The sequence below is a fragment of the Cydia pomonella genome, chromosome 12 (assembly GCF_033807575.1).
Source record: "Cydia pomonella isolate Wapato2018A chromosome 12, ilCydPomo1, whole genome shotgun sequence".
NCBI lineage: Eukaryota > Metazoa > Arthropoda > Insecta > Lepidoptera > Tortricidae > Cydia > Cydia pomonella.
In genome coordinates this window covers 3,318,209-3,331,732 of record NC_084714.1, presented here as the reverse complement: position 1 = coordinate 3,331,732, position 13,524 = coordinate 3,318,209, and the positions used below count along the sequence as shown (strand labels likewise).

Below are 13,524 nucleotides of genomic sequence, written 5' to 3'. Positions count from 1 at the left end.
GTAGCAAGTAGTAAATTTACCTATGAACTTGCAATAATCACTAATTAATGTGTAAACAGGCCTATTATTAAGGCCAGCCACACATACCCGTTTGCCACACTTAACTTATTGAGCTTATTATAATAGCTGGGGAGCTAGCGATGCTAAATGTGTAGTTACTCGAGCGTTGTGGAAACCTATTGGAATTGAAAAATTAGATGATAGGAAGAATAAAAGGTTAGATAAAGTTTTATTTTCCAGAGAACAGGAAAGCGCCTAGAATTTTTTTTAAATTTCGGGGAGTTTGTGGAGGAAAAAAATCGGAAGTAGATTGTGGATTTGGTCATTTTGGTCCAAGGTGCCAAACATTGCCTAGTTTAAAGAAACATTTTCAACTAAACAGCTGTTTGATTCACAATCTTTTGACATGGTGGCAATGTTAACAAGTTTACGGTAATGTTATTTACGAGTAGTTAGGTATCGAGACATACGATTTGATTAGTTCCAAGTTTAAATTAAAATCTATATTAGATTCAGCTGGTTATATGTTAAGGTCGTGTGACAAAGGTTATTTGATAACAAAGACGTTTATCGTGTCTATATGTATATCTATAAACAACTTATGGGTTTTTATTAAATTTATATAATCGCAGCACGTTGTTTTCCATGATAGTTTCAAAAATTGCGAAATTTCGACATGGTATCCTCCCAAAGCCCAAGGTCCTATCTATAGGACTTATTCATTTGATGAAATTTAAATCATATTTAATTGGAACAGAGTTGAATTTGCTTCGTTTCTTTCCGTTTTCAAAACAGCAAAATGAACTCCATTTCCTACACTGTAGGTTCCAATTTCAGTGGCATTGTGGTTGGCTGGGACTTAGAAGGGTATAGGTTCGGAAACTTCTCAATAATCTAAATATTTCGTATGGGAAACGAAACTTTCCATTTCCAAATTTAAACATTTATATTGTGTGAAATCCGGAAGTTTCTGAGAATCTTTCCAACTTTTAGTACATTTTCCGCAACTTGCACATTCTCAGCTCTGCGACATGCAATCTCTGATCATTCGTCACCTTTATGGCCCAACATTCAAAACCTCTAAATTATTTTTTTCCGTAACAATAACCGCGTGAGTGTATTATGACAAAATATCCGGTCGACGATGTCAAGGCCAGTGTAATTCTAGTGGCTGCGGTCAGTTCATTCAGTAGGTAACGTGTAATGTATTACGTGTATGGTCGACCTTGATGTCCTGCTGAGGTTCCCTTAAGGGGCCCACTGATTAACAGTCTGCCGGACGATATCGGCCTGTCAGTTAGAACAAAAAGTTGACAGTTCCGAACAACTGACAGGCCGATATCGTCCGGCAGACTGTTAATCAGTGGGCTACTTTACAAATACAGAGTGTCTGTTAATTAACGGACAACCTTCAAACCGGCCGCGACACGTTGCCGCGTTCCTATTTGCACCTTTAGAGCTGTATAGTGGTCAGACCGATATTCTCAATTAAATATTTTCTTTTTTATACAATTAATTTGATCTGAGTAAGTAAGATGCTGGTTATAAACAAAGTAAAGTTCGACTATCTCGAAAACCACGAAACTTTCTAGACCTATAAGTCCATTTTCTGGACCAGCCTTGGCTTTGCCTAGGGTTGTCCATTAATTACCGGAAACCGGAATAAGGTTCAAATTAGATTACACTTTCAGGAAGTGTTACTTGTCTTCAAATGAATCATCAAAACTGGATTAATTGGAATATATTTGGCTTTTTTGGGAAAACCTTGTAGATTGGTGCCACCTGGATAAGGGTTAAATGAATCACCAAAACTTATCTACAGTTGAATCTCGATAAGTGGAAACGATGCAGTGATTACAGCGTATGCAATGGGTTACGCTTTTTAGAAAGACAGTAAAATAAACCGCCGACATTGACCATGATAACTAAAATATTAACGAGTGAATCTTCAACAGGTGTTGGCTTGCGTCTCGTTTCCCGAGCTTATCGACACATACGACTTTCCCAGTGACGTGAAAAAGCGCGCCAGAGAAATCCTTGAAGGTTGCGGGTATGTACACGAGTTTGTTGATACGTAAGCTCTGCTGCGTTTTTGCATCCCACTAAAATGACGAACCAATTGGTGGATACGGTAATTTGTGTCGTTTTGAACTGCCGTTATGGCAGAGGATTCTGCAGTGGGCTATATTATTTCAAGGCCAGTCCGTGGGATAAGCCAATTTAGAACAAAGGTACACAATATACAACCCGTGTTTAGGACTAAGCGCCGGTTGCACCATATAATGGAGACCGTGCGTGTTGGAGGGTCTGTCACCTCGTGATCTGAATCGAAAACTAACAATAAAGCCTATAAACAGATGCAGTCCTCACAGCTCACGCACGCTCTATTGTGCGTTGCAGGGTCTGCCAGTGGCTTAAATCTAAAAATAAAAACATGACTTTATGCTTCGCGCCAATGAAAAGGGGGCTCCTGTTCTCTCCCTATCCCTATCGGCCCAACCACTATGGACGGACTTCTCAACATCAATCAGAAGTGTACTCCGAAATTTTCCTTTTTCTAATAGTGACAGACTGCTCAGTGCAACATACTCTGATCTTTGTACTTTAGAACTGTTAACAATACTAATGAATTGTGTATGTTGATTACAGTGGCCAATCAGTCGGCTCTTACACCGCATCACACGGCATCGAACTAATCCGTCGACACGTCGCCGAATACATCGAGCGTCGCGACGGTCACCCGGCGAAATGGGACGACATTGTCCTTACTGGCGGCGCTTCCAATGGCATTAAAAATGTCCTTCAGCTTCTTTGTAATGACTTGGGAGGAAAACCTTCAGGTGAGCAAAGAAATGCCTCCTTTTTAGGGCTTCTACATCACACGAAAGCTAAACAAAGACATTGTAGAAAGCAGAGAGGTACAGAGATCCTTCATGACATTACCTTTCTCTCCGCAAGGTAAGTTTATAGGTGTATCCCACTTCTGAAATAAGGCCATCGTGTTTAACTGTCTTGTTAGTTAACAAGAAGCCGAAATAGGCGAATATGTATCCGTCCTTGTCTCTCAATTACATCAAACTGATCTAAGGTCATTTAGCGTTACATAGAGCGTCGCGGCGGTTTCCCAGTAGAATGGGACGACATTTTCCTTACTGACGGTGCTTCCAATCAAGAATGTGCTGCAACTACTGTGTAACGACTTAGGAGGGAAACCTTCAGGTATGGTCTTTAGGGGAGATTTTACGGTGAGTTTTTTACTGAACTAATGCCATCGTATTTTGTCCTTTTCTCACCCTGTCATCCAACTTAATATTTATCAAGAAGCTAGCGGAAAATGTGTCTTTCCTCGTCTCTCGATGTCATCGAACTGATCCGACAACAAGTCGCCGAATACATCGAGTGTCGCGACAGTCACTCAGCGAAATGGGACGACATTGTTAGTCGCGGCGCTTCTTATGGCATTAAAATTTTTCAACTTTTTTGTGATTTGTTTGATGAAATTCTATCTTCTTAGGGTTTCAAAATCACAAAAAATGTATACAAAGATAGTGCAGAGAAGTGCAGAGGGTCTCCATAGCCTGACGCGTCTACTGATCATCTATTTGCCGAAATATGACTTAATTTTCTTCTAAAATACTTACCTAGTTTGTTTGACGCCTAGACTCACCGTACTGAGGTAAGCGTCAGGCAGTATATGACATATATGTGTAATTATCTTAGGTATAGGTTGAAACGACAATGTTCATCTCATTGGTATTCAAACAAATGAGTTAGTCAGCGAAGCAATTACTATGTGACCTTCAACGTGCATTAATGTTTTAATTTAATACTTGTGGTAGAGATTAATATTGCTTATGTGAAGTGGAGTATTATTGTAATACGTTATTTGTTAGACATATAAAATCACGATGTCAAGCATAACTAAAATAAAATAAAAAATAAAAATTAAAAATATAATTTTATTTTTTTATTTTGTGATATTAAAAGATTACTTTCTGTAAAAAAAAGCATCAGTTGAAAAAAAACAACATTTTTTATACCACATCGGTGGCAAACAAGCATACGGCCCGCCTGATGGTAAGCAGTCATCGTAGCCTATATTCGTAACTACATAAGCTCTTCAAAATCTGAAAACAATTATTCTGTCATTTGTTAGTATCCGTATGAGCTGAAATTAGGCCTAATTATGTCAGTCAACAACAATACTATATTGTTATATCCAGACATAGGAATCCGCGGGGCAAAATAGTTTGACAAGTAGGGATTTCCTGTATCGATAAACTCAACTATCGATGCTAGTTCTATATACTAGTGATCACTCAAGGGTTTGCTTGTAAAAATATGTTTTTATTAAGAGTAATTTTTTTTTGATTAAAAATTCAAAATACTCTTCTTCGTTTTTAAGACAAGACAAGACAATTTTATAATTTTACTCATCCGCCACCGATGGCGCCACTTTTTAATATCTAACAAATTTAAGACATATCAATGAAAAAATAAGAGAAAATAGGAGCAAAGTCAAATAGCGTTCTAAAAGTTTTAATCATATATCGAAAGATGATAGTAAATGTACGTGGCTACAAAGTTTTCTTTGACAATACACCTCTATTTCATATTCTCTTTGGTTATAAGTAAACGTACACGCATAATGTAACATTAGCAATAAAGTTTTCTCAATAAATTACATATTATATTCTATTTTAACCGCTTCAACCGCTAGAGACGTCAACTAACGTGCCCAATATAAACCTTTGTGCATTCCGACGATACGCGTGGTGTTCAAAGGGTTAAACACCTTTCGTTTTGCATCATATATTCTTTTTTTTTAATACTACGTCGGTGGCAAACAAGCATACGGCCCGCCTGATGGTAAGCAGTCACCGTAGCCTATGTACGCCTGCAACTCCAGAGGAGTCACATGCGCGTTGCCGACCCTAAACCCGCCCCCCCTCATTGAGCTCTGGCAACCTTACTCACCGGCAGGAACACAACACTATGAGTAGGGTCTAGTGTTATTTGGCTGCTGTTTTCTGTAAGGTGGAGGCACTTCCCCAGTTGGGCTCTGCTCTAGATCTGGAATGACATCCACTGGCTGTGCCCTACCACACAAAGCGAGATGACATTCACAATGCCCATACCTCTCTTTTGGACGTAGTTTAAGGACGTACCCGGGTCCCAAAATTCGAAAATAACTTACCTAATATCTTCCTTTCAGGTGTTCTCATCCCTATCCCCCAGTACCCACTGTACTCAGCATCCCTAGCTGAATACGGTCTCACTCAAGTGGGCTACTACTTAGACGAAGATAACGCCTGGGCGTTGGACGAAGCGGAGCTAGAAAGGGCCTTGAAAAGCGCGAAGGACTGCAATGTTCGGGCCATCGCTGTTATCAATCCGGGCAATCCCACGGGACAGGTATGTAGACATGCTTTTCATATTTCTTGAATCAGATGAGTACGACCTGACCCAAGTGACGAAGAGGAAAGACAACGCCTGGGCGTTGGGCGAAGCGGAGCTAGAAAGAGATTGAACCCCACGGGACAGGTTAGTCTTCAAGTTAAAGGCATTCTTCTCATCTTAAGGAACAACCGTGGCAGCCAACTGTAAAAATCCCTTACCTTTGCACTCTCTTCGGTTGACGAGTAGAGACCATAAAACTAGATTCAGTTCACGTTAAATACTTTCAACTCCAATTTAACCCACTTAGGGCAGGGGTCGGTACACTTTCGAGAAGAGTAGTTTTCAGTAGAAACTGTCGGTCACGTGACCTGTCGCGATTTTAACATTTTTTCCCCATCACAAAAAGTGCACAGCGCCGCTAAAGAAGTTTCCACTTCAAAAAAAGTGCTTTCTTAGTGGAGTTATATCTATGATAACGCAGCAAGCCGACAACACAGGCTATACCCATAATTTACATACGTAAATTAGAGGTAATATCAGGTAAACTTTTCGGCTTAGGCTGGTATAAAGGAAAAAGTTCACCTGATATTATTTTAGAAATCAAAGTTTACACATTTGACACATGACAACGCCCGCAGAACGTAAACGCGCATGAGTCATTAAAATTATAAATAAAATCCCGTAATAATATTAGAGATTGTCATGTACTTAAAAAACAATATTTCGCTTTTCTGAAACATAACATACGTTTCATATTTTTAGATCTTAGTTACCTATTGAATTTTTAGGATAATAATATATCACGCAAACAGTTACCTATTATGTCGTTCTTTTTTAAGAACAGTGTTGTGGTCGAGTCTGTTATTTCGATTAATAAGACATTTCCGTAAGTTGATAAAAATCGATTATATAATAATAAACGATACATTTAAAACAAAAACAAAATGACAATGAAATTAATTACGATGTGAAAAAAAAAACTTAGTTAATAATACATACGATACAATACAGACATGCAAAAATCGGTTGTAAAATCGATTCGACTAAAGGACGACTCACGCTAAATCGGCCCGAGCCGGAGCTCCCGGCGCCTCGTTTTCTTTGGAAAGCCCCACGTGATCACCAATCAGCCGTCATAGAAAATGACGTGTCGGACGCCCCGGCCCGGGCACGGGCTGGTCTAGCATACGTCGTTTATAATCGCTAGATTTGACAAACGATACGTCTTAGGCCTCATCACTAGAAACTTCATTAGACACATGTCAAATGTGTGAACTTAGATCCCTCGGACAATTGCTCGACTATATCTAAGAACTGTTGCGTTGTAGCGTATTTTCCCTCAATTTGTACACTTGTTTTTGATATTGTATTTATATTCGTTCCAGGTCTTAACGCGGTCCAACATTGAGACGATAATCAAATTCGCTCACCGGCACAACCTGCTGCTATTGGCCGATGAAGTTTATCAGGACAACGTGTATGCCGAGGGAAGCAAGTTCTTCTCATTCAAAAAGGTAAGCTGATAAATAAATGAATATTATAGGACATTATTAGTATTATTACACAAATTGACTAACAATAAGTCCCACGGTAAGCTTTAAGGCTTGTGTTGCGGGTACTTAGACAACGATATATAATATATACATATTTATAAATATGTATATATTATATATAATTATACAGATATGATAATTATATTGCTTAGTTTTGTGTTTATTCTGTGCTAGACTTCTTTTATTGCATCTGGAACACCTACTGTCATAACATATTTTTTTTTTTTTTTTTAATTCCGCTACCTAAAGGTTGTCTGGAAGAGATCGCTTTTTAGCGATAAGACCGCCTGTTGTTTACCTCTTCTTTATGTGTTGTATTATTTGTACTGTTTCTGTATTGAGGTGTGCAATAAAGTATATTTGTATTGTATTGTATTGTATAAATACTTAAATACATAGAAAATATCCATAATTAAGGAACAAATATCCATGCTCATCACACGAATAAATGCCCTTGCCAGGATTTGAACCCGGGACCATCGACTTCGCAGGATCACTATATACCCACTAGGCCAGACAGATCGTCAAAGCCGATATTATTTCCTCTTACAACCATACTTTCCTAACACGCCAGCAATTTATTCAATTGTGTACCGTATTTTCGAATTTCAAATTCAGACTCGTTTATTAAACGTTACGGCTCCCTTAGAATGTTTGTTACAATAAGGATTTATGTTTGTTTTGATAGTTCTCAGCATTATATCTATTAGGGGTCATCCATAAATTACATCACACGACGGATTTTTCCTTTTTGACGCCAATGACGGATATATCCGTCACAGAGCACAAAGCAACATAGACCTACGTTATAAAGCTTAATTTCAGTTTTGACAATTCGTTGACGTGGCGTCCGAGTGACAACTTTTGTGCTAGACACGGCGTAAAAAAGGTCAGAGTCAGACCAAGATAAGTTGGCACCGTTTTTAACATGTCTGCAAGTGTTATTTTATACGTCAAACTTCTATGAAATTATGACGTTTACTTAACATTTGCACAGACTGGGCTATCAAAATCGCTGCACACTTAGCTTGGTCGTATCTAATAACGCTGACTCTTTAGTATTTCTGACATGTATTTCAGTTTATAGTATTTATTCAGGTTTTAATGTTTTTCAGGTGTTGAGAGAATTGGGTGCCCCGTACACGAATGAACTTGAATTGGCTTCCTTCATGTCTATAAGCAAAGGTGAGTTTCTAAAACTAGATGTCGCTGTACGGCGCCTTATATAGCACCATTTTTACAAGCTTTTATTTAACTTGCAAATTTAGTATAATTTTTAGTGTTTAAGAAATTAAGTTAAAACTAACAGTGTATGGACCAAGGTCTGAAATAAATGTTTATTTTTTATTTAATAAGCAAAGGTGAGTTTCTAAAACTAGATGTCGCTGTACGGCGCCTTATATAGCACCATTTTTACAAGCTTTTATTTAGCTTGCAAATTTAGTATAATTTTTAACGTGTTTAAGAAATTAAGTTATAACTAACAGTGTATGGACCAAGGTCTGTAATAAATGTTTATTTTTTATGTATTTTTAATGTAACTGTATGTATGTACGGGTCAAATCTTGCAAGTTAAATTTGACCCACTTCTCGGTTTCCGAGAAAACTGTAAATTTGCACACATATGTAAGGCGGGTGACAATGCAATATTATGGTACCTTCGAGCTGACCTGATGATGGAGACAGGAGGTAGCCATAGGAACTCTGTGATAAAACAACGCAACCTAATTGTGTTTGGGGTTTTTAGAATTTGCTCAATGAGTATTAGTTGCCTGTGGGAAAAAAGTACAGTCAGCAATAAAAGCTTGTACCTAAAATGAAATTTTTGCCAAAAACGTATTTTTTATTTATTTTTAATGTAACTGTATGTATGTACGGGTCAAATCTTGCAAGTTAAATTTGACCCACTTCCCGGTTTCCGAGAAAACTGTAAATTTTCATACATATGTAAGTCGGGTGACAATGCAATATTATGGTACAGTCGAGCTGTTCTGATGACGGAGACAGGAGGTGGCCATAGGAACTCTGTGATGAAACAACGCAACCTAATTGTGTTTGGGGTTGCCTGTGGGAAAAAGTACAGTCAGCAATAAAAGCTTGTATCAAATATGTTTTTTTTTGCCAAAAACGTATTAATTCGTAGGTTACATGGGCGAGTGTGGTCTTCGAGGCGGTTGGATGGAGCTCGTCAACTTCGATAAAGCCGTTCAGGCCAACCTTTACAAGGTGATCATTCATTTCTCGTATTAATTATTCTTGTTTCTGTGTTGGCAGCATGGTTCCATTTTTATCGCTTGTCACTATAGCCATCACTTTCGCGCTTACATACTTGTTAGAACGTGACAGGCATGGTGACAAATGATAAAGGGCCGACCATATTAGCCCTACTGGTGTTTGTTAATAAGAATGCGTGTGTTGGCAGCATGGTTCCATTTTTATCGCTTGTCACTATAGCCATCACTTTCGCACTTACATACTTGTTAGAACGTGACAGGCATGGTGACAAATGATAAAGAGCCGACCATATTAGCCCTACTGGTGTTAATAAGAATACGTGTGTTGGCAGCATGGTTCCATTTTTATCGCTTGTCACTATGCCCATCAATTTCGCACTTACATACTTGTTAGAACGTGACAGGCATGGTGACAAATGATAAAGGGCCGACCATATTAGCCCTACTGGTGTTAATGAGAATGCGGAAATGTGAAGTCTGAAAAGTGAAAATATAGTTCGTTTTTTTCATTAGAATAAAGGTAAACAATCTTCAATAAAAAGATATTGAAAAAAAAAAACAGTAATTATTACTTTTGGAAGTAAAGGAATGTAAATGATCGTGTATGATTTATAATTGTTATATGTGACTTATTTTTCAATAGTCATTTACGATACAAGTGCAGAAAGTAGGAAATTCGAAACGAGTGGTGACACGAGTTGCGAATTATCTATTCGCACGTGTATCTTACAACGTTTTACAGTACATATGGCCTTTAAATGTTCGACATAGTAACGTAATATGCTAATTTTCGCACTAGTGCGGTAAAGTAGCACCATATGTACTGTAAAAGTGTTTTACAGTACATATAGTGCTACTTTTCCGCACTAGTGCGTAAATTTGCCCATTATGTAACTATGTCCAAAATTTAAAGGGTCATATGTACTGTAAAACGTAATACGATACATGTGCGAATACATAATTCGCAACTCGTGTCAATTTAAAACTCCCTTCGGTCGTGTTTTAATTTTTCGCCACTCGTCACGAATTTCCTATTTTTCGCACTTGTATCGTAAATAACTATTTCAATAGACACGTCAAAATCGCGTACCTTCTTTCTAATGCCAGTACCCCTAGTGTAACTTTGATCGACATCATAACGTGACGAACGCGTTTGCGTTAAGTCTCATTTTGTATAGGATTTTGAGGTTCCAAAACGTCCCGCTTGGCGCGCTCTTTCGAAATCCAATACAAAATGAGACTAAACGCAAACGCGTACGTCACGTTTGGAAATCGAATTTATTTACACTAGAGGTACTGAAAAACGTACTGTATGCAAAATAGGTAAATCTTTTGATTGAATACAATTTTAACTATTTCCTTTAGTTTCTAACTTCTCATTATCTTCTTTTCGTTGTCCTGGCATTGCCACGGCTCATGAGCCTGGGGTCCGCTTGGCAACGAATCCTAAGAAGTTAGAAACTTAACATATTAAAATACGTTACAAACAAATCAAACACACGAAATCTACGTAGTACGGCATTTTACGTTTTAATATTTTAATCGTTATAACAAAAAAAGGAAAGCAGAGTTTTTAACCAGCCGGGTTCGATTCCCGACCGTGTCACGTTTTCAAAAACTGATGTTTTAAATATTACTCTTTGCATTTTTTTTTATGAAATCTGCCTCGTAACTCAAAACGGGTTGGTCTCGGACTGTCTAGAACACAAAATAACTAGTGTAATATTTTGCCTATATCCCTTTTAGTCTACATCGCAAACGGTCTAGAACACAAAATGACTACAATTATTTAAACCTTTATTTATCTACGTATCATCGATTTACCTTTACGTTAGCGATTTCGACGGACTCCTATTTCTGTGCGGTTTGGCCTTCGGCCATTAAAAGATAACTAACTAACCTAACCTACCTATAAGTGGTCATTTTGTGTTCTAGACCGTTTGCGATGTAGACTAAAAGGGATATAGGCAAAATATTACACTAGTTATTTTGCGTTCTAGACGGTCCGAGACCAAAGCCTCAAAATTGCGTGTATCGCTTCAGATTTTCCCTTAATGATGCATTTGGATGAATGAAATGTAAATGTTTCAGTGTATATCAGCCATGCTGTGTCCCACCGTGCTAGGACAGTCGGCGGTGGATTTAGTCGTAAGTATTACACTGTTTTTGTTGCCTTTGATTTCCGATGTATTTATGCTCACAATTTATGAAACTATCAATGATTTTGGAAGATTAGCTCTACACTTTTTAAGTCTTTATTTTCATTTTACATTAAAAAATCAAAATATATGATATAAAATACGCTAAAATCATAAAAAACTAGAGCACATTCAATACTATTATGAATATATTCGTAAACTGGGCACTTAAAAATATAGCCAGGGTAACAAAAAAAAATGTTTTTTGTAGAGCTGCGTTATCTATCACAGAACCGACATTCTGTTACTTTTTTTTTTTTTCACCACGACGTGGCTAGCAAGCATACAGCCCGCCTGATGGTAAGCAGTCACCGTAGCCTATGGACGCCTGCAACTCCAGAGGTGTTACATGCGCGTTGCCGACCCTTTAAAAATCTTTTTTGAAGAACCTCATACTGGTAGACCCTGTTCTTTGACAGGCTTGTTTTTGCTCCCGCGATAACAATAAATAATAATAATAAATAAAAATAAATATTATAGGACATTATTACACAAATTAACTAAGTCCCACAGTAAGCTCAATAAGGCTTGTGTTGAGGGTACTTAGACAACGATATATATAATATATAAATATTTATAAATACTTAAATACATAGAAAACGCCCATGACTCAGGAACAAATATCCATGCTCATCACACGAATAAATGCCCTTACCAGGATTTGAACCCGGGACCATCAGCTTCGTAGGCAGGGTCACTACCCACTAGGCCAAACCGGTCGTCAAACCAACAATATATGCTTATGAACTGTTTTCAGGCCAAGCCGCCCAGTAAAGGCGAGCCCTCTTACGAGCTGTGGATCAAGGAGAAGACTGCCGTACTGGACTCCCTGAACAAGCGAGCCAAGATGATCGCAAACACCTTCAACTCTATGCAGGGATTCAAATGCAATGTTGTTCAGGTAAATTTATTATTCTAGACTTTTTTTTATATATACCACGTCGGTCGCTGACTACCATACGGCCCGCCTGATGGTAAGCAGTCACCGTAGCCTATGGACGCCTGTAAAACGCGCCGACCACAACCGAACACGACCGAAGGGAGAGACAAATATTAATGGACATTATTACACAAATTGACTAAGTCCCACAGTAAGCTCAATAAGGCTTGTGTTGAGGGTACTTAGACAACGATATATATAATATATAAATATTTATAAATACTTAAATACATAGAAAACATCCATGACTCAGGAACAAATATCCATGCTCATCACACGAATAAATGCTCTTACCAGGATTTGAACCCGGGACCATCGGCGTCGTAGGCAGGGTCACTACCCACTAGGCCAGACCGGTCGTCAAACTCTATGGTTTATGTGATGTGATAGTGCTGCTCTCTGGCGGCAGAACATTGCAGTAATACTCCCTATTGAAACATTCAACTTAATTATCTTCCAGGGCGCCATGTACGCGTTCCCGAGCATCGAGCTGCCGCCGAAAGCCATCGAGGCCGCCAAGGCGCAGGGGAAGGCTCCTGACGTATACTATGCCTTCACACTGTTGGAACAGACCGGTAATTACGGCTTTTTTTTATACTACTTCGGTGGCAAACAAGCATACGGCCCGCCTGATGGTAAGCAGTATCCGTAGCCTATGTACGCCTGCAACTCCAGAGGAAAAGAGAGGAGGGGGGGGGAGAGGTCTGGTGGAGAGGTGGGGTTTATTCAGGTAATTAGAAAAAAAAACTAAGTATCGTTAAACCTGTAAGGTTGTCTCGATACTCCATTCCGTAGTACATTTTATACAAAAAGTGGCTGTGACAGAATCGGACAGACAGACGGACATGACGAATCTATAAGGGTTCCGTTTTTTGCCATTTGGCTACGGAACCCTAAAAATGAATTATCTTTAAGCATAACAAACCCATAACCAATTAATAACCCATATAGACTTACCCCCTTATTAATAAACCTTTACGGGCCTTAGTTAAGTTATATTTTATCCCTTTCTTACAGATACACAAGTCAAAATGACAGATAAAGACAAACGATTCATAGCTAATTCAGGCCAATAACGTGTTTATGAATAACGCCATTAGTATATGTATACTATGAATTTTATTACATGATTTTTTTCGCCTCGGACTATAATCTGTTAAACGAGAGGTTTCCTTTATGCAGTGAGTACTTTTGCTACT

General features: G+C 38.4%; 1 protein-coding gene across 4 annotated transcripts in view; it reads left to right on the top strand.

The window, feature by feature from the left end:
• The window catches only part of LOC133523284 (alanine aminotransferase 2-like), a 33,020-nt gene that overhangs the window by 15,210 nt on the left and 4,286 nt on the right, over nt 1-13,524 (top strand). For all 4 annotated transcript variants that reach the window (XM_061858788.1, XM_061858786.1, XM_061858787.1 and 1 more), the window contains 9 exons: nt 1,956-2,050; nt 2,650-2,840; nt 5,216-5,415; nt 6,786-6,914; nt 8,069-8,138; nt 9,097-9,179; nt 11,279-11,335; nt 12,143-12,286; nt 12,786-12,900. In XM_061858788.1, the coding sequence (XP_061714772.1) occupies nt 1,956-2,050; nt 2,650-2,840; nt 5,216-5,415; nt 6,786-6,914; nt 8,069-8,138; nt 9,097-9,179; nt 11,279-11,335; nt 12,143-12,286; nt 12,786-12,900 (1,084 nt within the window). The remainder of the gene's footprint in view (nt 1-1,955; nt 2,051-2,649; nt 2,841-5,215; nt 5,416-6,785; nt 6,915-8,068; nt 8,139-9,096; nt 9,180-11,278; nt 11,336-12,142; nt 12,287-12,785; nt 12,901-13,524) is intronic.